Source organism: Somniosus microcephalus, chromosome 4 (assembly GCF_052327205.1).
Source record: "Somniosus microcephalus isolate GS21.2 chromosome 4, FLI_Smic_1.0, whole genome shotgun sequence".
NCBI lineage: Eukaryota > Metazoa > Chordata > Chondrichthyes > Squaliformes > Somniosidae > Somniosus > Somniosus microcephalus.
The window spans coordinates 201,078,918-201,104,606 of record NC_140990.1 but is presented as its reverse complement, the minus strand read 5'-3'; the positions used below and the strand labels follow the sequence as shown (position 1 = coordinate 201,104,606).

General features: G+C 44.8%; 1 protein-coding gene across 1 annotated transcript in view; it reads left to right on the top strand.

Moving 5' to 3' along the window:
• The window catches only part of unc80 (unc-80 homolog (C. elegans)), a 378,796-nt gene that overhangs the window by 293,460 nt on the left and 59,647 nt on the right, over positions 1-25,689 (top strand). Inside the window, exons 47-52 of the mRNA XM_085984208.1 lie at positions 434-572; positions 2,916-3,012; positions 4,390-4,560; positions 7,754-7,846; positions 19,481-19,699; positions 20,820-21,020. Coding sequence (XP_085840334.1) covers positions 434-572; positions 2,916-3,012; positions 4,390-4,560; positions 7,754-7,846; positions 19,481-19,699; positions 20,820-21,020 — 920 coding nt within the window. The remainder of the gene's footprint in view (positions 1-433; positions 573-2,915; positions 3,013-4,389; positions 4,561-7,753; positions 7,847-19,480; positions 19,700-20,819; positions 21,021-25,689) is intronic.

Here is a 25,689-nt window from a genome sequence, read left to right as displayed (position 1 = left end):
GTGTCAGACACCCGAGTGGTGATTCTTCATGCATGAGCTACATTGTGAATGTTGGCAAACTAGTCAACTGCAAGGGCCTCATAGCTAAGATTGATCTTATCCTCAGATGATATTTGCAGATGTACATTTTTTTCCAGAATTACTGAACAGTGATCAGAGAGAGAACCTAGCCAATTTTCTTCTCCTAACACAGGGATGCAGATGCCTGTTGTAGCAACCTACCACTGCTCTGGCTGAGATCAGATACATATCATTGAACCTGGGAACTTCCTGTTCTGTATGGCTCAACTAGTCACTGACTTAACTAGCTGAACGATTGAGAAAGCCTTCATGTAAGAATTTAAATGGAATAATACTTAGCACAGGAAGATTAAAGTCTGTTGAAAACCTAAATTTGCATCAAAGAAAACTTGTATTTGGCTTTTGTATTTAGGATGGTGCAACCAGTGAATTATCTAAAGGTGTGTCTTCTCAATGTCTGTTTGACCTTTTGGTATCTTTGGAGGGCGATACACAAGATACATTGGACGTGCTGGAATTCGTAAAAGCTGAGAAACCGCTAAAATCTCTAGGTAATCTTAATGAAATTTAGCAATTACCGAAGACATGTATGCAATGAAAATATGTTGCATTGCACTGTGGCATTATATGATTATTTCTGCTGAGAATTGTCATATTTAATAAATTGTAGTACAGGACAAACTTGTGACAATTTTTAATACATAATGTTGCAATCTATTTTTTCTGAAAGTGAAGTATCATTTAGCAGAAAGGAAACACCTGATCAAAGTCTTTTTGCCCAGCATCATAATTTAATTGTGATACTATGAAATGCAGTAATGCACTCAGATTATTGGAGACTCTCGGATTAAATTTATGTCCTTGGCTTTACTCATTGGCAGAGTTTATTCTCAGATTCCTCTTTCGCTGAGTATTATTATATTCTTGTCTGTTATTCCTTAGCTTCTCATTAGCTACTGCAAGCATACTTACTGCATTTGTAGTTAAAATGATCAGGTACTGTCTAACTATTAACCTTATTTTAACTGCACAAACTTATTTGTTATTTGTAGGGTCAGACACTTCAGGCTGGATTTTTACTCTGAGGCGGGGAGGGAGCAGGGTGGTGCTGGATTGTGTTTCCCTCGGGCCCTGCCGAATTTAATGGCACGACCCGATTAACATTTTTTCTCGCCGTTTCCCAGTCAGATTGAGCAGCTGGCTGGCAGTCGGGAGGGTAGGTCTTCGGCACCAGGCCGCAACCGGGGAGTGGAGAGGAGGGAGGGAGGGATCGGAGGTTGGAGAGATCGGAGGCCTCGGCGGAGTGATTGGTGGCCTCGTGGGGGTGGGGATCGGAAGGCAGGTAAGTGGAAATGCACTTACCTTCTGTATCCAGCAGTCCTCGCCTCCCTTTAGCCATTGGGTTGAAGAATTTTCTGGGGTAAAGTAGAAAAAATCCCAGGGCTACCCCTCCAGGTCCATAAATAAACCAGACTGGTCAATTCTCAACCATGACGTAGAGTACTTCAGACCTGTCTAGCTCTGTGATTGAGTTACCTCGTCTGCCACCGAGGGCTGACTTGGTTCCAATCATCTATTGCCAGGCATATCATCTTGGAGCCAACTCGATCTCAAAAATGGAGGATAGGTTAGCTTCCCACCCCCCGCCAAAAGAAAAGGAATAGCGATTGATTTGACAGACCACTGACAAGTGTAGGTTTGAATCCTCATTAGGAGGACACCAACCAGAAACTCTTCAAGCAGCAATGCCAGTATTTTGAATTGGCCATACAACATAGTGCTGCTACACAGTGTGAATTAGAGTTTTAAATAGGTGTATAGATTCACCCAGCATCAGAATCAGCTCTTCTCAGTACTTGAGCACTTGACCTGCTGTAAATTGAAATTGAGAATCAGCAAGATCAGCGTTCAGGAAATCAACAGATTTGCTGCACCTGATATACCCCATTGTACACCTGACAGCATGGTGAGCAGCTCGACTCACTATAAAATGATTAAACATATTGGCCCAGAATTTGCGGTCAGCGGCGAAGCAAACACATTCGCTGCTGGCCCCGAAGTAAGCTTCACACAAAGATCTTGCAATCTCTCTGTCGAGAATTTTGGGTTTTCCAACCCGTAATTCAAATCAACGGGAGTTAATGGAGATTCCCAGCAAAGAGATGCTGTGACGTCATCAAGCTATCTAAGATGCCAATCAAAACACAGAATTCTCACAGCAAACCAGGAAATGGGTAAACTCCTAAAATTCTAACTTTTTAAAAATGTTAGAGAGCAAAACAAAGATTGAAGCTCTCACATGGGGAAAAGGCGAACCTGAAATAAAGATGAACAAACTTTTTTTAAATTAAATTTTTTTTAAGTTTCTTAATTTTAATTTTTATTAAAATGGATAAATTTGACTCTGCACAAAATTTAAATTAGTTTTTCAGGCCCATCACCTTTGTTTAGCAGTCAATACACTATTAAAACTCCAGTTACAGCTAATCCAAAAGGATCTAACTCACACTGTACACTTTGAATAACACACTGCAGCTGCTTGCCTCGCTGCAATTCAATCGTGTTAGTTACCAAATCCTGGATATATGACTGCGGCTTTCAGGTAACACCATCCAACAGCTCGCCCACTAAAGACTTTTTGGGGTGCAACATGCAGCATTGAAACATGCAACTTCCATGGAGGGTGGATTGTTAGGACATTGTTAATTGTAGAGTAGAACAGGCATTCTCTCATTTTTTCATTCCCAAATCTCAAATGGATTGAAATTGTGCTAGGCAGTATTAGCAAAATTAGAAGTTTCTCTCTTATTTTAACAAAGCCATTAACCCATATGAAATGACACCAGAAAAAAACTCTATTGTAAACTGTATAATTATCTTTCATGTAATTCTAGATTTCTGCTATGGAAATGAAGATCTTGCCTTCTCTACCAGTGAAGCTGTCAAACTGTGTGTTACTGTAGTTGCATATGCTCCGGAATCACTTAGAAGGTACTGGAATATTATTTAAGAAATTAATGTGGAAAATAATAACTGAGTTCTTCCATAAATGTCTTTGTTATGTGTCTGTCTAATATAGAACAAGAAAGATATACATATTGCTGATACTATAAAATGATTGAATATAAAATTTAAAATGAAGTAAAAAAAAAACTCTAGGTAAGTTATACATCTGTCAGGTTGACAAGAGGAGATAAGTAGACTGAATTGTGAGCTTACTGTTTATAGCTAAATAAATCGGAAGTGATATACCAACAGGCACCCAGTAAACAGTGGCCCAGATTTTGCTGAAAAAAGTAATATCATCTGAACGACGCACGCTGTTGTTATTGCGCAAATCGGCCAGCAACTTGTGACAAGGAAGAGAGACCCTGTGAATTGCGAATTGCCACAAGTTCCTGGCCGATTTGTATCACTCTGCCGTTCGCTTCATTAAAAAGGCATCTCGCGCTTAACCTCCCCATGATTTTCATGAAGTTGCTGCATTTGCACATTAATTGCCCATTAAACACGCGACAAGAAGCCAAGTCTAGTAATTAACAGCGTAAATACCCGTTTAACAATTTGTTAATGGCTGCCAATCATCCTCTCTTGCCCAGAAAGTGAACAATTATAAATTTGGAGCCTCATTCCTTCAGGTTGTGAATTGTTTTAGGAGATTTTTTTAATGTCTTTTTTTAAATGCCTTTCTTTTCCTTTCTGCCTCTTTTTTTTCTCCTAATCCAATCTTTTAATCTCTTTATTTCTCTTTCTGTACCTGATTTGAAATTGAATTCACCACTCTAATTTAACCCCCTTCTCAATCCTTCCTCTGTTTATTTCTCAATCCTTAAAGCTCATTGGTTAAGGAGATACACTGTTTGTCCCGTTCTTCACCAAGGTCCCAGATGGCCTGTTGCACTTGCTGCACCGTTATCAGCTCGCACTTCCAGCAACTTTGTGGGCAGAACATTTGTACACATTTAGGTTTTAAAATAAGTCTGTCCCATCCCATCTCTGTCAAATCACAATGCAATCCTCTCTGTTCTAAAGAAAGCCGCCTACATTTTTCAAGTCTTTCTTTGTATTTATATTTCCTCATAGCAGAAAGTATTGTAGTGAATCTACACTGTACATTCTCTATTGTCTCACTTAAGTAAGTTTCCTTACTTAAGTATCTACTTTATGGTCTTGTGGAACTCTCTAATCAATCTGCTCTTTTACCTCACCAAGCTATCCCCCATTCAGTCAATCTGCTCTTCCACATCACACAGCTTTCAAAGTATAATTATTACTTTTTTTTATTGTGAAAATGTACCACCTCATTCACTGACATTTAATTTTTGTCAGGTGTTTTGTCTGGTTTAATGCTTTTTGTCTATGCCATAGCCTTCAAATGCTGATGGTTCTGGAGGCACTGGTTCCCTGTTACCTGCAGAAACTAAAGAAGCAAACCATTCAATTGGAGTCAGCATCTGCAGCACGGGATGAAATCACTGCCATCACTTCACTTGCCACATCCTTACAAGCTCTGTTATACAGTGTTGAATCTCTCACCAGGTAATGCTAAAGAATTAATCCTGTTCTTATACTGTCTTTTCAGTCCACGCTATGAACTGTCATTGTTGTTCTTCTAAATTAAATTTAAAATGCTGTAAGCATTTATAGGTTTACTGTGTTTGATATTTTAATTATAAATTAAGCACCACCTCCGTATCTAAGGAGAATTGGAAGATTATGGCATGTGCCTCCGCAATTTCCTTCTTAACTTCACTCAGCATCCTAGGATGCATCCCATCTGGTCCTGGTGACTTATCTACTTTAAGTACAGACAGCCTTTCTGATATCAGGATGAGAATACAAATGAGAATCAGGCTGAATATAGAAAGTTCAGAGGGGAAGTGAAAAAAAAAATAAGAGGAGCAAAGAGAGAGTATGAGAATAGATTGGCAGCTAACATAAAAGGGAATTCAAAAGTCTTCTATAGGCATATAAATGATAAACGGGTAGTAAGAGGAGGAGTGGGGCCAATTAGGGACCAAAAAGGAGACCTATGCATGGAGGCAGAGGACATGGCTGAGGTACTAAATGAGTACTTTGTAAGGAAGAAGATGCTGCCCAAAGTCGTAGTGAAAGAGGGGGTAGTGGAGATACTGGATAAGATAAAAATTGATGAAGAGGAGATACTAGAAAGGCTGTCTGTACTTAAAGTAGATAAATCACCAGGACCAGATGGGATGCATCCTAGGATGCTGAGTGAAGTTAAGAAGGAAATTGCGGAGGCACATGCCATAATCTTCCAATTCTCCTGGAGAATTGCAAATGTTACAGCCTTGTTCAAAAAAAGGTGAAAGGATAAACCCAGTAACTACAGACCAGTCAGTTTAACCTCAGTAGTGGGGAAGCTTTTAGAAACGATAATCAGGGAAAAAGTTAACAGTCACTTGGACAAGTGTGGATTAATTAAGGAAAGCCAGCATGGATTTGTTAAAAGCAAATCGACTTCAACTAACCTGATCAAGTTGTTTGGTGAGGTAATAGAGAGGGTTGATGAGGGCAATGCGGTTGACATGGTGTACATGGACTTCCAAAAGGCTTGATAAAAACCCACATAATAGGCTTGCCAATAAAGTTGAAACCCATGGACTAAAAGGGACAGTGACAGCAAACAGAGAGTAGTGGTGAATGGGTGTTTTTCGAACAGGAGGAAGGTATACAGTGGTGTTCCCCAGGGGTGGGTACTAGGACCACTGCTTTTCATGATATATATTAATGACTTGGACTTGGGTGTACAGGGCGCAATTTCAAAATTTTCAGGTGACACAAAACTTGGAAGTATAGTGAACAGTGAAGAGGATAGTGATAGACTTCAAGAAGACATAGACAGGCTGGTGGAATGGGCAGACACATGGCAGATGAAATTTAATGCAGAAAAGTGCAAAGTAATTCATTTTGGGAGGAAGAACGAGGAGAGGCAATATAAACTAAAGGGTACAATCCTAAAGGGGGTACATAAACAGAGAGACCTGGGGGTATATGTGCACAAATCGTTGAAGGTGGTAAGGCAGATTAAGACGGCGGTTAAAAAAACATACGGGATCCTGGGCTCATAATTAGAGGCATAGGGCTGGATTTTGTCAGCCCCGAGGAGGCGGGTATGGAGGCGGGACTGCCAGTAAAGTTGCAGGATTTGGGGGCGGCTGGCAAACCCACCCCCGACCCGCCTCCATGCCCTCTTGCCAGGAGGCAGGAAGTTGTCCTGCCCCACGTCCCGTCTCCTCGAGGCGGGAAAGGGATTAAATCCTATTAACTGCCTGTTAACAGGTAGTTAACGGGCAGAAAATAGGATGATCCCTATTTTTAGCTCCAAAGTGCAGGCTTCTCGACCTTGGAGAACCCCGCCAGGGTGTAGGAGATGAGAAGGAGGTCGGACGGGGTTGGAGGGGTCTAAAAGTGAGATGCAGAGGTGAGTGATGGGTGCAAGTGTGGAATGGTAAGTATGTAAGGTGAGTGTTAAGTGTTACAAAATGTTCACTTACCTTTGTTTCTGCCTTCAGCCGCTGTGGATCCGGAGTCTCGACATCTTCATTGTAGATTTCACAGACTGGCTGTTGGATCCTCCAAACCAACAGCCAGGTGATTTCTGCAAAGTTGAAAGGTTTGATGAGTCCTGAACACAAGAACTTATCAAACTACACAGAATGTCAGTGTTTGACAGCTTCACAGAGCTGACATGTCTTCTTCAAAGAAATCTTGACAGATGGCACGTCAGACATTGATGTGCTCTGTCACTGACTTCCCCCTAATTGGCCTACTGAGCCCGCTGGGCGGGCTTAACAAGGTCAATCAGGGGAAAATCCCGCTGGTTGGCCAGAAGCTGATGGAGGCGGGATTGAAAGCCGGCAAGCAGCAGTCCCGCCTCCAAAAGCTTCCCATTGACAAAATCCAGCCCATAGAGTACAAAAGCAAGGGAGTTATGATGAACCTTTATGAAACACTGGTTCGGTCTCATCTGGAGTATTGTGTCCAATTCTGGGCACTGCACTTTCAGAAGGATGTGACGGCCTTAGAGAAGGTGCAGAAAAGATTTACGAGAAATATTCCAGGGATGAGGGACTTCGGTTACATGGATAGGCTAGAGAAGCTGGAGTTGTTCTCCTTAGAGCAGTGAAGGTTGAGATAAAATTTGATAGAGGTGTTCAAAATCATGAGGGGTCTAGACAGAGTAGATAGAGAAACTGTTCCCATTGGTGGAAGGATCAAGAACCAGATGACACAGATTTAAGGTGATTGGCAGAAGAACCAAAGGCGACATGAGAAAAAAAAATTTACACAGCGAGTGGTTAAAATCTGGAATGCACTGCCTGAAAGACGTGGCGGAGGCAGACTCAATCGTGGCTTTCAAAAGGGAATTGGATAAGTACCTGCAAGAAAAAAATTTGCAGGGCTACGGGGAAAGGTTGGGGGGGTGGGACTAGCTGAAGTGCTCTTGCAGAGAGCCAGTACGGGCTCGACGGGCCAAATGACGACCTCCTGTGCTGTAACCATATTATGATTCTGTTCCTTTCAGTGTCCTTAGTGGATTAGTGTATGCATGAAACATTTTTAGAACAAAGGAAATTAGTATTACAATTTTCTAAACTAAAATCTGTTTAATCTTTGTGGTTGCCTCGATCAAGCAACTTTGGTTAAAAAGGCAACTTCCTTTGAATTTGTTTAATGTTTGTTTATTTTTTCATGGATATCGGTGCAGGCCAATGACAGCTCCTCAGATGAGCAGGTCTGACCAAGGTCACAGAGGAGCTCCAACAGCCAACCATGCCATGTCTGGAGGGGTCAATACAAGGTCAGGAAGAGCCCATGATAATTCTTACACATTCCTTTTTATCACCCTTTCAATTTATAGGCACAAAACTGTAATTTCAATCATTCTATTAATTTGTCTCACTCTTTTGAGATCTTTGTCCATCCCCAATTCCTTGTCTCCAAGATTAAGCAGGAAATCTTAGTCCTAGAAGTCTAAAAAGAGAATTCTAATCCTGCAAATGCATTTACATTACAGTCGACAGCAAACATGCAGTTAACATAGAAACATAGAAGATAGGAGCAGAAGTAGGCCATTCGGCCCTTCGAGCCTGCTCCGCCATTCAATGAGATCATGGCTGATCATCCAAATTCAGTACCCGGTCCCTGCCTTATCCCCATATCCCTTGATCCCTTTAGCCTTAAGAAATATATCCAAATCTTTCTTGAATATACTTAATGAACTGGCCTCCATCGCCCTCTGTGGCAGAGAATTCCACAGGTTCACCACTCTCTGGGTGAAGAAATTCCTCCTCATTGCAGTCCTAAATGGCTTACCCCTTATCCTTAGACTATGACCCCTGGTTTTGGACTCCCCGGCCATCAGAAACATCCTTCCTGCATCTAGTCTGTCCAGGCCTGACAGAATTTTATAGGTTTCGATGAGATCCCCCCTCAATCTTCTAAACTCCAGTGAGTATAAGCCCAATCGACACAATCTCTCCTCATACGTCATTCCTGCCATCCCAGGTATCAGCCTGGTGAATCTTCGCTGCACTCCTTCCATGGCAAGAACGTCCTTCCTCGGGTAAGGCGACCAAAACTGCACACAATACTCAAGGTGTGGTTTCACCAAGGCCCTGTACAACTGCAGCAAGACATCCTTGTTCTTGTACTCGAACCCTCTTGCTACGAAGGCCAACACACCATTTGCCTTCTTAACCGCCTGCTGCACCTGCATGCTTACCTTCAGCGACTGGTGCACAAGAACTCCCAGGTCTCTTTGCACTTCCCCTTCTCCCAATCTGTTGCCATTCAAATAATAATCTGCCTTCCTGTTTTTGCCACCAAAGTGGATAACCTCACATTTATCCACATTATAGTGCATTTGCCATGTTTCTGCCCAATCACCCAACCTGTCCAAATCGTGCTGGAGTTTCACGACATCCTCTTCACAGCATACCCTCCCACCCAGCTTTCTGTCGTCTGCAAATTTGGAGATATTACATCCAATTCCCTCGTCCAGATCATTAATATATATTGTGAACAGCTGGGGTCCTAGGACCGATCCTTGCGGTACCCCACTAGTCACTGCCTGCCACTCGGAAAACGACCCGTTTATTCCAACTCTTTGCTTTCTGTCCGCCAACCAGTTCTCTATCCAAGTCAATACCTTGCCCCCAATCCCATGTGCCTTAATTTTGCACGCTAATCTCTTATGCGGGACCTTATCGAAAGCCTTCTGAAAGTCCAAATACACCACATCCACTGGTTCTCCCTTATCTTACCAGTTACATCCTCAAAAAATTCCAGTAGATTAGTCAAGCATGATTTACCTTTTGTAAATCCATGTTGACTTTGTCCGATCCAGTCATTGCTTTCCAAGTGCTCTGCTATTACATCTTTTATAATGGACTCTAGCATTTTCCCCACTACCGATGTCAAGCTTACCGGTCTATAATTCCCCGCCTTTTCTCTACCACCTTTTTTGAATAGTGGGGTAACATTAGCTACCCGCCAATCCATGGGTACCGTTCCAGAGTCTATCGAGTTCTGGAAGATGACCAGCAATACATCTACTATTTCTAGGGCCACTTCCTTAAGTACCCTGGGATGTAGATTATCAGGCCCTGGGGATTTATCGCCCTTCAGTCCCATCAATTTTCCGAACACCATTTCCCTACAAATACTGATTTCTTTCAGTTCCACTCTTTCATCAGACCCTATGTTCCCCGGCATCTCTGGGAGGTTATTTGTGTCCTCCTTTGTGAAGACAGAACCAAAATATGTATTTAGTTGGTCTGCCATTTCTTTGTTCCCCATTATAAATTCCCCCGATTCTGACTGCAAGGGACCTACGCTTGACTTCACCAATCTTTTTCTCTTCACATATCTATAAAAGCTTTTACAGTCAGTTTTTATGTTCTCTGCAAGCTTACTCTCATATTCTATTTTCCCTTTCTTAATTAATCCCTTTGTCCTCCTTTGTTGAATCCTAAACTGCTCCCAATCCTCAGGATTATTGCTTTTTCTGGCCAATTTATATGCCCTCTCCTTGGACCTTATGCTATCCCTAATTTCTCTTGTTAGCCATGGTTGGGTCACCTTTTTTGTTTTATTTTTATGCCAAACTGGGATGAACAAATTCTGTAGTTCATCCATTCAGTCTTTGAATGTTTGCCATTGCCTATCCACCGTCAACCCTTTGAGTGCCATTCCCCAATCAATCCGACCCAACTCGCTCCTCAGACCATCGTAGTTTCCTTTATTTAAATTGAGGACCCTAGTCTCCGAGTCAACTACTTCATTCTCCATCTTAATGAAGAATTCGATCATATTATGATCGCTCCGACCCAAGGGGCCTCGTACAACAAGATTGCTAATTAATCCTTTCTCGTTACATAATACCCAGTCTAAGATGGCCTGATCTCTAGTTGGTTCCTCGACATATTGGTCCAGGTAACCATCCCGTAAACACTCCAGGAATTCCTCCTCCACAGTATTGTTACTCATTTGGTTGGCCCAATCTATATGTAGATTAAAGTCACCCATGATGACTGCTGTGCCCTTATTGCACGCTTCTTTAATTTCTCTTTTAATGCCATCCCCAACCTCCGCCTTACTGTTTGGAGGTCTGTAAACCACTCCCACTAACGTTTTTTTCCCCTTCGTATTTCTCAATTCTACCCATATGGATTCCACCTCATCAGAGCTAATATCCTTCATTACAATTGTGTTAATCCCTTCTTTAACCAGTAATGCTACCCCACCTCCCTTTCCTTTTTGCCTATCTTTCCTGAATATCGAATACCCCTGGATGTTGAGTTCCCAGTCCTGGCCTTCCTTGAGCCACGTTTCCGTAATCCCAACCAAATTGTATTTGTTTACTTCTATTTGCGCAGCCAATTCATCCACCTTATTACAAATGCTCCTCGCATTAAGACACAAAGCCTTCAGGCTTGTTTTTTTAACGCTCTTAGACCTATTAGAATTATTATTTACTGTGGCCATGTTTGATTTAAACCGTTGATTTCTCTGACTGCCACTTTTGTTTTTCTCCTTCCTATCTTTTGCTTTTATCCTTGTTTCCCTTTCCTCTGTCTCCCTGCTCAGGTTCCCAACCCCCTGCCATTTTAGTTTAAACCCTCCCCCACAGCACTAGCAAACACTCCCCCTAGGACATTGGTTCCAGCCCTGCCCAGGTGCAGACCGTCCGGTTTGAACTGGTCCCACCTCCCCCAGAACCGGTTCCAATGTCCCAGGAACTTGAATCCCTCCCCCTGGCACCATTCCTCTAGCCACGTATTCATCTGAAGTATCCTTCTATTTCTACTCTGACTAGCACGTGGCACTGGTAGCAATCCTGAGATTACTACCTTTTGAGATCCTGTTTTTTAATTTATCTCCTAACTCCCTATATTCCGCTTTTAGGACCTCATCCCGCTTTTTACCTATATCGTTGGTGCCTATATGCACCACGACAACTGGCTGTTCACCCTCCCCTTCCAAGATGTTCTGCAGCCGCTCGGAGACATCCTTGACCCTTGCACCAGGGAGGCAACACACCATCCTGGAGTCTCGTTTGCAGCCGCAGAAACGCCTATCTATTCCCCTTACAATTGAATCCCCTATTACTATAGCTCTACCCCTCTTTTTCCTCCCATTCTGTGCAGCAGAGCCAACCCTGGTGCCAGGAAGTTGGCTGCTGCTGCCTTCCTCTGATAAGCCATCCCCCCCAACAGTACTCAAAGTGGTGTATCTTTTGGAGAGGGGGATGGCCACAGGGGACCCCTGCACTACCTGCCTGCGCCTAGTACTCTGCCTGTTGGTCACCCATTCCCTTTCTTCCTGTCCAACCTCTACCTGCGGTGTGTCCAACTCCGTAAACGTGCTATTCACGATGTCCTGAGCATCGTGAACGCTCCAGTATGCATCCAATCTCCGCTCCAGCGCCGCAATGCGGTCTGTCAGTAGCTGCAGCTGGATGCACTTCCTGCACATGTAGTTGTCAGGGACACAGGAAGTGTCCCTGATTTCCCACATATCGCAGGAGGAGCAGATCACGGGCCCCGGCTGTCCTGCCATGACTTACCCTTTAATTAATTGAATTTAAATTAAATCAATCAATCCCACTAATTACACTACAGTTAACTGGTTTACCAACAGTCCCTGCTACACCAGAGAAAACTTAGAAACTATAAACCAGAGTTAAAGTTTAAAAAAAGAGAGAAATACTCACCAGCCAATCACTTACCTGCTTCCTGGTGACGTCACACTTTGATTACTTTTTATCTCTCTCCCCCGCTGTTGAACTGGTACGCTGCTCCTGACTCACTGCCGCCGGTTTGGACTGCCGCCGATGCTCAGTGTTCCCACACAGGCCCGCTCTGGTTGGGCTGCTCCTGACTCACTGCCGCCGGTTTGAACTGCCGCCGATGCTCAGTGTTCCCACGCAGGCCCGCTCTGGTCGGGCTGCTCCTGACTCACTGCCGCCGGTTTGAACAGTTCCCTGCCATTGGTTGCACTCTGACTTCTAAATGACTTGACCTGCCTGGCACCAGAGACCCATTTGTTTGGGTTTTCTAATCTGCCATCGGAACAACGACCTCGAGAATATTTGGATTATAGGAACAGGAGTAGGCCATTCAGCCCCTCAAGCCTATTCTGCAATTCAAAGAGATCATGGCTGATCTGTATCCTAAGTCCATCTACCCGCCTTGGCTCCATATCCCTTAATACCCTTGGCTAGCAAAAATCTATTGATCTTGGATTTACAATTTATAATTGAGCTAACATCATCTGCTTTTTGTGGGAGAGTGTTCCACACTTCTACCACTATTTATGTGAAGAAGTATTTCCTAACTTCTTTCCTGAATAGCCTGGCTCTTATTTTAAGGTTATGTCCCCTGTCCTAGACTCCCCCACCGAAATCTTTCAAAATCGTAAAAACCTCAATCAGATCACCCCTTAACCTTCAATATTCCAGGGAATACAAGCTTAATTTATATAATCTCTCCTCATAATCTAACCCTTGGAGCCCTGGTAACATCTGGTGAATCTGCACTGCACTCCTTACAAGGCCAATATATCCTTTCTGAAAGGGTGGTACCCAGAACTGTACACACTACTCCAGATGTGGTCGAACCAGGAATTTGTATAGTTATAGCAAAACTTCATCCCCTTTATATTCTAGCCCTCTAGTTATAAAAGCTAGCATTCCATTAGCCTTTTTGATTATTGTTTTGTACCTGACTACTACATTGTAGTGATCTGTGTACATGGGCCTCTAAATCACTTTGAACTGCCACTGTTCCTAGCTTTCACCATTTAAAAATACTCGGTTCTATCTAAGTCAGTTTTGCCCACTCACTTAATCTATCAATGTCTCTTTGTAATTTTATGCTCCTGTCTACACTGCTGACTATGCCACCTGATGTGCCTCAATAATTCCGAGACTCGAAGGTAGCAGAACAAAACAAGGCTTTTATTAACTTAGAACGAAACACGTAAGCGAGAGAGATGTTGTCCTTCTGGAGATTGGGGCTAGACTGAAGCTAGCTTACAAACGGGGCCAGGTATGGGCGGAGCCCTACACACAGCACATTCCAGTATACAATACAGCACATTCCAGTACACAATACAATGAGGTCTGGGGGAAGGGAAATGACACTGAAACCGATCTCAGTCACAGGCAGTGATGAATGGAAATATTTAATCACATTCACCCCTTCTATAGATTTAGTCTGTTCGGGGGTTTGATAGTCCTCTGCGACCGACGTGGCTGTTGCGGTGCCGCGGGTGTCGGCTGGGTGTCCCCGGTAGCCTCCTGGGTCTCTGCCGGGGGTGCCGCCAGGGTTGTTGAAGGGGTAGTTGGTGGGGGTGCCGTTGGTCGGTGTTCTTCCGGGGGTGATGAAAGAGTAGTGGGTGGGTAAGAGTTGCTGTGATCGTCGTTGCCGCTATTGCCGTGGTTGTTGTCGATGCCGGCTGGGGCGACGTCTTTTATGGACACGGTGTCCTCCCTTCCGTCGGCGTGCCGGACATATGCGTATTGGGGGTTGGCGTGGAGTAGGTGTACTGGCTCCACGAGAGGGTCCGTCTTGTGGCCCCTCACATGCCTTCGCACGAGTACCGGACCTGGGGTGGAGAGCCATGATGGCATGGATACGCCTGAGGTGGATTTCCGGGGAAAGACAAACATTCGTTCATGAGGCGTGGTATTAGTGGCCGTACACAATAGCGACCGTATCGAATGGAGCACATCCGAGAAGACTTCCTGCCAGCGGGAGATAGGGAGGCCCTTGGTCCTTAGAGCTAGAGTGACTGCTTTCCATACTGTCCCGTTCTCTCGCTCCACTTGGCCGTTACCCCGGGGGTTGTAGCTGGTGGTACGGCTCGTGGCGATCCCCCTGGACAGCATGTACTGGCGTAGCTCTTCACTCATGAAGGACGCCCCCCCTATCCGTATGGATGTAGCTCGGCATACCGAACAGGCAGAACAGGCTGTTGAGGCATTTAATGACCGTGGCGCTGGTCATGTCTGGGCAGGGGAAGGCGAATGGGAACCGGGAGTATTCGTCTACAATGTTCAGGAAGTAAACATTGCGGTCGACGGACGGGAGGGGGCCCTTGAAATCTAAGCTGAGCCGCTCAAAGGGCCGTGTAGCTTTGATTAAGTGGGCTCTATCTGGGCGGTAGAACCGAGGCTTGCACTCAGCGCAAGTGCGGCAGTTCCTGGTCAGGGACCGAACTTCCTCAATCGAGTAGGGTAAGTTACGGGACTTTATGAAGTGGAACAGCCGCGTGACCCCTGGGTGGCAGAGGTCGTTGTGGAGGGTCTGTAGCCGATCCCCGGTGGCGCTGGCACACATCCCTCGTGAGAGGGCGTCAGGGGATTCGTTAAGGGCCCCTGGCCAGTAAATGATGTCGTGCTCAAAGGTGGAGAGCTCGATCCGCCACCTAAGAATCTTATCATTTTTAATCTTCCCCCTCTGTTTATTATTGAACATAAACGCTACCGACCACTGGTCGGTAAGTAGGGTGAAGCGTTTGCCGGCTAGGTAGTGGCGCCAGTGGCGCACTGCCTCCACGATGGCCTGGGCCTCCTTTTCCACGGAGGAGTGTCTGATCTCGGGCCCTTGGAGGGTCCTCGAGAAGAAAGCTACGGGCCGCCCCGCCTGGTTGAGGGTGGCCGCCAAGGCGAAGTCAGACGCATCACTTTCCACTTGAAATGGAGTGTTCTCGTCCACTGCCTATAGCGTGGCCCGCTCAATATCCTGCTTAATGCTTTTGAAGGCGGCGTGGGCCTCAGCAGAGAGCGGGAAAGAGGATGCTTTCAAGAGGGGGCGGGCTTTGTCGGAGTAGTTGGGGACCCATTGGGAATAATAAGAAAATAACCCCAGGCACCTTTTCAGGGCTTTGGGAGTGTTGGGCAGGGGCAGCTCCCGTAGGGGGCGCAATCGGTCGGGGTCTGGTCCGATTTCCCCATTCTCCACCACGCTGCCTAGTATGCAGAGGCGCATGGTGTTGTAAACGCACTTGTCCTCGTTGTAGGTGAGGTTGAGTTTTTGTGCGGTTTTCAGGAACCTCTCGAGGTTCGAGTCGTGATCCTGCTGGTTGTGACCGCAGATGGTGACGTTGTCGAGGTAGGGGAAGGTTGCCTGCAAGTGGTGGTCGTCGACCATGCGGTCCATCTCCCTCTGGAAGACCGAGACCCCATTCGTCACCCCAAAGGGGACTCTGAGGAATTGGTAGAGGCGTCCGTTCGCCTCGAAGGCGGTGTACGGGCGGTCCTCTGGTCTGATAGGGAGCTGGTGGTACGCTGACTTGAGGTCGATGGTGGAGAACACCCGGTATTGGGCGATTTGGTTCACCATTTCTGATATGCGGGGTAGCGGGTAGGCGTCTAGTAGGGTGTACCTGTTGATCGTTTGACTATAGTCGATCACCATCCGTTTCTTCTCGCTACCCCTTACCACTACCACTTGGGCGCGCCACGGGCTGTTGCTGCGTTCAATAATGCGCTCTTTCAGGAGCCTGTCTACCTCGGTCGCGATAAACCGCCTGTCCTCCCAGCTGTACCTCCTGCTTTTGGTCGCTATTGGCCGGCAGTTAGGGGTAAGGTTCGCGAATAGCGAAGGCGGCTTTACCTTCAGGGTAGCCAGACCGCACACTGTGAGGGGCGGCTGGGACCCACCGTACTTGAGCGTGATGCTTTGGTGGTTGCACTGGAAATCCAGGCCCAAGATCACGCTCGCACATAGGTTCTTCATGATTAATACTTTAAAATTATCATATACAGTTCCCTTAACGCACAATTGTACCGTGCAGTAACCCAGAATGGTCGATGTCTGGGTTTTGTCAGCCATAGAGATGGTACCCTGAGTAGGGACCACCTTTAGGGAGAGTTGTTGTGCCAGTTCTGGGTGGATAAAGCTCTCCATGCTTCCACTGTCAATTAAGCATTTAACCCGGCACCCGTTTACCTCGATGTCCACCATTGATCTGGATAGCGGGTGCGGCCTGGTCTGGTCCACTGTGACCGATGCCACTGTAGGGCCCTGATCGATACAAGATGGCGGACCCCACGAGGTCGGGCAAGATGGCGTCCAAGATGGCCGCTCCCCCGGCGCACACGCGGCGGTGGCGGGTTTTCCGGCGGGGTTCCCTCTGCACACCTTCCCGAAGTGCCCCTTCTTACCGCACTTAAAGCAGGTGGTGCCTTTCGCCGGGCACAGGTTTCTGGTGTGCTTTGGCTGCCCGCAGAAGTAGCAGTTGGGTCCCTGACGCGTCGCGGCTGTCGTAGGGCTTCTGGGGGGAGAGCGGGGCCCAGCCGGTGTCGGGCTGTCGGGCGGGGAAGATGCCTTCCAAGATGGCGGCGCCCTCGGTGCACACGTGGCGGCGTGGACGGCGCAGGCTGAAGAGTAGGCGTCCGAGTTTCTCTGGGCCACATCCAGGGATCGCGCGGTGTCCGCAGCCTGTTTCAGGTCCAACCCCGTTTTTTCCAGCAGTCTTTGCCGGATGTAAGTGGAGCTGAGGCCTGTGATGAAAGCATCGCGAACAAGCTCGTCAGTGTACACCGCAGCTTTTACATCTCGGCACTTGCAGTCTTTGCCAAGCATTTTCAGGGTGCTTAGGAACTCCTCCACCGATTCCCCAGGTCGCTGTGCGCGGGTGGCGAGCAGGTGCCTAGCATACACCTCATTCGTAGGCTGCTGGTAATGTGCCTTTAAGATGTCGCAGGCGGCCAGGTACGTCTCGGCATCTTGGATGAGGGGGTAAACCCGGTGGCTTACCCAATTCCGCAGAATTCCGAGTCTCATCCTTGCAGCGTCCGTAGCGTCTTTGACGGCTGCGGAATTGTCCAGGAAGAATTCCATACACTCAAACCAGTGTCCGAAGCGTGCTGATGCGTCCGGAGCATGTTGATCCAAATCCAAACGTTCGGGTTTCAGGAGTTGATCCATAGTGTTGAAAAAATAAGTTAATAAAATTGATGTGCCTCAATAATTCCGAGACTCGAAGGTAGCAGAACAAAACAAGGCTTTTATTAACTTAGAACGAAACACGTAAGCGAGCGAGATGTCGTCCTTCTGGAGATTGGGGCTAGACTGAAGCTAGCTTACAAACGGGGCCAGGTATGGGCGGAGCCCTACACACAGCACATTCCAGTACACAATACAATGAGGTCTGGGGGAAGGGAAATGACACTGAAACCGATCTCAGTCACAGGCAGTGATGAATGGAAATATTTCATCACACCACCAATCTTTGTGTCATCGGCAAACATGGATATATGACTCTCTTGTGTTACCTAAGTCATTAATAAATATAGTGAATAGTTGAGGCCCCAGCACAGATCCTTGAGACACCAGTTGTCACTTCCTTACAATTTGAGTACATACCCATTATTCCTACTCTCTGTCTTCTACTGCCTATTCAATCTCTTAACCAGGCCAATAATTTGTCTTCAATTCACACACACAGAAACACAGAAACCCCACAGTGCAGATAGAGGCCATTTCGGCCCATCGAGCCTGCACCGACACATATCCCACCTGATCCCCGTAACCCCTACACCAACACATATCCCACCCTATCCCCGCGTATTTAATCCCCCTAACACTAAGGGTCAATTTATCATAGCCAATCAACCTAACCTGCACATCTTTGGACTGTGGGAGGAAACCGGAGCACCCGGAGTAAACCCACGCAAACACGGGGAGAATGTGCAAACTCCACACAGACAGTCGCCCGAGGCCGGATTCGAACCCGGGCCCCTGGTGCTGTGAGGCAACAGTGCTAACCACTATGCCACTGTGCTTTTCATGATTCCATGAGCTTTAATTTTAACTAATACTTCCTTATGTAGAACCTTATCGAATGCCTTCTGGAAGTGCATATAAACTACATCCATAGTCCCCTGTCTACTACTTTAGTTACTTTCTCAAAAAATTCAATTAAGTTTGTTAGACATGACCTGCCCTTTACAAATCTCTCTAAGTGCTCAGTCAACTCTGTCCTTAATTATAGATTCCAATAACTTACCCACAGTAGATGTTAGACTAACAGATCTCTAATTTCATGGTTTCTCTCTCTCTCATCTTTCTTAAGTAATGGAGTTATATTTGCAATTTTCCAATCTGAAGGGACCATTCCTGAATCAAGAGCGCTTTAGAAGATTAAGGCTAAAACAACTGCAATTTACTCATCTTTTAAAACCCTGGAGTGGAAACCATCAAGTCCTGGGGATTTGTCAATCTCCTGATTATGATGCAAAGTAGTGTCCTGGTGCATGCTATCTGGTGCACAGGACCAGCTCAGTGACAAATTCCCAAGCCTGCCTACTGCATGCAAGTAGTCTGCTATACTGTAGCCTGCCTTTTGAACTGGTCTCCGACAGACCTTATTGGATCAGGATGAAATGACATTATAAACAACAAAACATTTATATAGTGTATAGGGAAGAGTGGTGCACGGAGGTCACTCGTTCCAGACTAGAGCAAAAAAAAGGTAATTTATTTGGAAGTGCTTGAGATTGACTAGTGACTCAACCTCAGGTCTTGTATGCCTTTCTGTGGAGAAACATTTAGCCTCAACTCAGCATCCCCAACTGATGGTATTGCTGAGTTTAGGAATTCATTCTGTGAAGAAATGCAAATACAGCCATACAACAATATACTCCACAACACCTCCGTTTTAAAAAAAACTTTGTTCATGGCACGGATAGGCTTAATTTATTATCCATCCCTACTTGTCCTGAGAAGGTGGTGGGCCGTGTTCTTGACCCGCTTTGGTCCTTGTTTTGATTGTGCTCCCATGATGGTGTTAGGTAGGAAATTGCTGGATTTTGAATTTCAAAAGTCGCTAGTTGATTGGTTGATCATTGTCGATGATTACAGATGATGATGAAATTTCTCATTTTACTTGATAATAAAATGAAATTATTGTTGATCTGCAGAGATAACCTTCATTTGTTAGAAGAGGGCCAGAGTCTTCCAACTGAAGAACTGGATGAGCGTATAGCAAGAGAGGAATTCCGCAGACCTCGGGAGTCACTCCTAAATATTTGCACTGAGTTCTTCAAGCACTGTGGTCCCAGATTGAAAATTCTCCAGAATATGGCTGGAGAGCCAAGGGTCGCTGCTTTTGAACTACTTGATGTGAAGTCACATATGAGGTATACTTTTACATTAAAGGGTCTATCCCACTTATTCTAAACTTGTCATCTTAGTATTAAAATGTGTATCTTAATCTTAATGCCATATTAGCAGATTTTATTTAAACTTTTGTCAGGGTGCCTTCCATTTATGGCTCCTTTGCTACTTTGGAAAAGGCATAGGAGAGGAATATGTACTTTGCTCGTAGATGAGATTTACTTCTAACATTCTTGTTAACTTTTTCAGACTGACCCAGTCTGCACAGTTATTTTAGCAAAGTTTTCAAGATAGCTTAGTATATCTCTCTAACATCAGTTCAGAAGGTAATGAAAGCATTTGTGTCATCATCTTCATCTTTGATTCCAATCACGTGTAACAGGTGCCCCCCCCCCCCTACAATACAAGAAGAAAAGGGACTTTTTTCTCAAGTTCTGTTTAAACTCATTTTCAATAAAACCATGCAGCTCTGATGGTTGTGAACCTGTTTCTGTAATGTACACGTGTATGACAGAATCAAAGCGCACATTCAGGAGTTTACAAACGTTCCCTGTAAAGCCTGTGCAGCAAAGGCACCATGCTGAAGGAGTCTACCATCATATGGAAGTAGATTCAGACTCTTAACCTTCTCTACAAAACTACACTGTTATGCACAAAACACTGGATGTTGAAAATAACTCAGGATGTCATTACATCCCTTGAAGAGGTAGATTGAATCCACAGTAGGTTGGTGTGACGTATGTGTCCGTGAATCATCAGGAGCCTGTACATTCTGGGAGCTGCTGCCAGAATTGCAATGTTGGTAATAATCCCAATCTATCAACTGTCCTGCATTCCATAGAGCATCCAGTATTCTGTTTCAGATGCTGCTGTTTCCCTGGATCTTCACTGTTGCATTGTCTTTGGTGTAGTGCACATCCCAAGACAGGTTAGTAATTAGAAAGGGGACAGCAGAATAGATCTTGGTAGTGGTATCTTACTGTGCGCCCACAGATGTCTTCTTTGGTCTTAGTACTTTCTCTGTACAATTTGAAGTCAAAAATTGAATTTACTTTTCTGTTATGGAAATAGTCAACTCCTTTAGAATCTGTAGTTAAAGTATTTTGTGCTTTTTAAACAAATTTGATGTTTATTGTATCTTAGGTTGGCAGAAATTGCACATTCCCTTCTAAAGCTTGCACCATACGACACCCAAACAATGGAGAGCCATGGACTTCGGAGATACATCATGGAAATGCTTCCAATCACCGATTGGACTACAGAAGCTGTACGGCCAGCTCTCATTTTAATCTTAAAACGATTAGATCGGATGTTTAATAAGATTCACAAGATGCCAACCTTAAGGTAACTTGTGTTGTAACCTAATAAACATTGGGGCAAATTTTGCTGTAGCAGGGCATCGAAAGGCATCTGCAGTTAATTAGACTTGCCCTTGCATGTTTAGGTTTTAACATTTTTTGCGTGGCAAGTTGCTGAAAGTGCGAGCTGATAATAGTGCAGTGAGGGAAATAAGGACATCTGAGACCTGAGTGAACAGCGCAACCAACAGTGTATCTCCTTAACCAATCAGATTCAAGGATTGTAGGTGATGAAAAGGCTTTGGGGAGTCAGGAGGTGAGACACTCACTGCAGAATACCCAGCCTCTGACCTGCTCTTGTAGCCACAGTATTTATGTGGCTGGTCCAGTTATGGTTCTGGTCAATAGTGACCCCCCAGGATGTTAATGGTGGGGAATTCGACAATGGTAATGCCGTCGAATGTCAAAGGGAGGTGGTTAGACCCTCTCTTGTTAGACGTGCCCATTGCCTGGCACTTATGTGACAAGTAACATTCGTGCCACACATCAGCCCAGCCTGGATGTTGTCCAAGCCTTGCTGCATGCAGGCACTGCTTCATTATCTGGGGAATTGCAAATGGAACTGTGCAATCATCAGCGAACATCCCCATATCTGGCCTTATGATGGAAGGAAGGTCATTGATGAAGCCGCTGAAGATGGTTGGGCCTAGGACACTGCCCTGAGGAACTCCTGCAGTGTTGTCCTGGGGCTGAGATGATTGGCCTCTAAAAATTACAACCATCTTCCTTAGCACTAGGTATGACTCCAGCAGTGGCGAGTTTTCCCCCTTCAGTGCCAGAGAGGTTGATTGGCAGTAATTAACACTTATCACGTTGTTAAAAGGTACTTGGACTGGAATCGACAAGACTTAACTTTGTGTTGAGTTTAGTTCATACCTACCGCGCAAGTACAGTAACTTCACGCCATTGAATACATTTCAATGGTGAGGCAGATAGCAAGATGCTGTTTTTGTGAAACTAACGGCGGAATGGCGCAACTCGGACAGCAACGTTTTGATATTTGAATTTAACTGCCTAGCTACCCCTCACCTGAAGTGGCATTGTACCATTTGTGTATAAATAACAGCATGCGCCGTTACCCTCTGCATTATTTTGACAGGAAAATCTGGGCCAGTATAATTATTGACCTGGACCTTGGGTTTTCTTCTTGGGCACAATCCAGAATTTAGAACCGAAAATGTGCCCAATATTGCACCCATTTTGCCGATGTCAAGTTATGCCCAAGTATCCTCCCAATCTCATTAGAATACGCCCGAACGTAAAATAGGCATAAATCAGCGAAAATAATCGGGGCCCAAGGAAATGCCAAACCCATACCAGTGTATTTCTTCTTTGAGTCTTAAAACTTAAGTTTCAATTCATTTAATCATCATTCATGCACAACAGGCACAGCATGTTTAAGAACATTAAATCGGGGAAGCTTTAAAATTTTTAATTTGACTTATACTTATGCCAAAGAAATAGATTAAAAGAAACAGCAAATAGAGAGCAGGTCTCTGAGGATAAAAAGTTGAAATGAAAAGACCAGAAAAATGACTTTGTTTCCTGCTGGGCCTGAAAATCTGGTCGCAATGTTGAGAGACCCCACTCCCCCACCCCCACCGCGCAAGCACAATGGGAGGATACTTGCATTTGAGAGCCGGGGTGTGAGCAGTTTTGTGGGTGGAGATTTATTCGGACAGAGTGTTTGATGGGTGGATGTAAAAGATCGAGGAGACTTGGTTGTATTGTAGTTAAGCACGTAACTCACTTACCCCAAACTTCCGTGATCTTTTAAGCCACGTAATTTGTTTTAAGCCCAAGTCAACTTGTATTTGGGCCCACATGCGTGGAAACTCCTGGACCTAGTGGCTATTTTTCTGAAACTATTCCATAGAGGTTCCCTTTCTAATGCAATTTGCAGAGTACTTGTGCAGTTAATAGTTTCATCCATAAACATCCCACCAGTGCAGAGATCCTTAATGATCTAATTAATCTGAATTTTAAAAAAAATTATGGTGGTTGTTGCTGAGATGAAGATTTTAAAAATTACTGATTCAGCAGAACAATAGGAATACAGGCTGGGCATCAAGGTAAGAGGGAGATGAATATGGGCCCTTTCTTATTGCTCCTTTATGTAAGGGTGAGTAACAATAATTTTGGCTCTAATAAGACAAACCCCACCACAAGTGAAGCTTGTTACAATGGAGTATGGTATTACAAATGTCTCATTATAATCTTCTTGGTTATGGTCCAAATTAAATTGTCAGCTTAAGCTCAAACCTTGACAAAATGCCCTCTAATAAGAACTAATTTGTCTTTTTCCATAAGTTTGTTACTGTAACTAGCTTTTGCTGTACAACAGATTAAGCATAAACAGCAGAGGATAGATTTGCGCAATTCGGCCAAACCAGCCGAGGAGTTTCCAGCGCAGATAGTGTTTCCGCAATCTTTTACGCTGGTTTAAAAAAAAATTGCGTGGAAGCCGGCCCCACCCATATAACTGGCCATCACCCCAGATCGAATTAATGAGCATGCCGAGTTTCCGCCAATTGTACCCATTTGTGGCCCTACGAGGAGGCTCTTCTAATTAAGCTGGGTTTTTAGGTGCAGAGGCACCTTTTAAAAAGTTTTAAAATATTAAGTATTTAATTTACTAAGAAACTGATAAGTGTACACCAATAAAACTAGTAAATGGTTCTGTATAGTTTTGTAAAGTCATTTTTAGGTATTTAAAATAAGATTACTCATAGGTGGTGGACTAGACACTTATTAAAATGCTTATTTTTTGTGATAAGCCCATTTTCAGCTGTATTAATCAAACAGCACCAGCTTACCACTCTTAAATAAATCAAGGAATACTTTTTAATGCAAGAAGCATTCTAAAGCGCTGCTTCATGGAAGATTTTAAGTTTGTGATTATGCAAATGACTTTGAGCTGAAACTTGAACCATAACTTCACTTCGGAAAACTAGCGCAATTTCGATCGCAATTTGTGCCCAGATTGCCGATTGCGCCCAAAGCGGAAACTGCCACCAGATATCAGAAATGTATTATGTTGTAAATCCAGTTTATTAATTGAAACAGACACAAATAAATCTCTGTTGAATTAAATACATCAAAATGCACTGAAATAATCGGTAACATGGACTAGATAGTGCACTGGGTTAGCATATTCTCCTTTCACTTCTAGGATCTGATGTTAAATTCAGTGCAGACTAATGGAATGAAAGTCTTCTCCTTCTGCCAGCTGTAAGGGTTTCATGTAAAATGAGTTTGGCATGAAATTAGTTGTCTCACCCAGTGATACAGTGAACCAAGGCTGATACAGTGAACCAAGGGTAGAACTGAGAGATACCAGGGGCTTCCCTAATGGCTCCCTATAAATTCCACATCGAGTTTTAATATGGGCATATAGAATTCTGGAGAGTTATAGTTAGAACTGGAATGTGTGTTTATGTCTAAGGTTAAAATTTTACTTGAGGCTGCAGCTGTCTCTTCAGATTCAGCTATTGTCTAATTTTTGCCTAATTTTTATAAGTACTGAATTCACCAAAGCACTATTGGATAAATTTTGCAAGGAGCCTCACTGAGTAGGAGTACAGCCCTATAGTGTTAAATGACCTATCTGCAATCCATGCTCCCATCAAATGATGCTTCAGTGAGACTGAATTCTTGCAAATTTACCCCTTGCGTTTAATACCTTTTGGATTAACCTTGTCATTGCTCATGGTAAGTCAGAGGGCATGTTGTTTTATAACAAGGAGTGTATACACCATAATACACAATGGGGTTGATTGCAAGTGGGGGTGGGGGAGCTCAGCCATTTTAACTCCCAGGCCTTTTTTAAATCATCCAGGGCAGTCTCCCGCCCAAAACCAACTGGAGTGACGCAGGACCAGCGGGCGGGAGCAAAAATTGGATCGGAGCCTGAGGACATCGGGGACCCAAGGGAACGGTCTGTAGCATAAAGTTAGCGCTGGGCTGGGGCTTTGGCAGCCGATGCTGGCGTTGGGATGGAGAGGCACCTTGCGGGGGGTCCAAGGGAGCACTCCTTATTCTCCTGGCCTACAAGGATTCCACATAGAAGTGATTTTTTAAAACTTAATTTGGCCTCTTCTGGCCACTTCGCGACTTCTACCGTGGTTCTGCTGTCGGGCTTGGCCCTGTGGGAACCTCCGAATTCTGGAAGTTAAAATTCCTTCACCACGCCAATGACATCTTTGGGCCGTGACATTTCAATGTAAAGAAAGCCTCTGCCTGCCTTCCTGCCTGAATTAAGTTAAGTAAAGATGGTAGGGGCCAGGAGCGTGCCGGGAATGCAGCTTGACAGCCACCTCTCCCCCGCCCCCCCTCACCACTACCTTAACCTCCTGCCCACACTGTTCCTGCTGGGCAGGGGAGGGGAGGCAGTTGTTAAAACCTGCCCTAGTGTATTTGTAACAAGATGAGTTTGATCGGTTTTTCCTAGATGTCCGCTGCCCCTTTAAGGCCACAACGTATACTTCATGTGGGGGAAGTGCTCTAAATCAGGACATCCTGAGGTCAGTTAAAGGCTAACTGCTGTTGTGCAGTGAAGTTTATCTCTAGACCAGGTTCCAGGTTGGGGACAGGCCAGGTTATTGAGGCCAGGAGAAACCAGCAGGAAATAACTGACTTCCTCTCTTCCTTATACT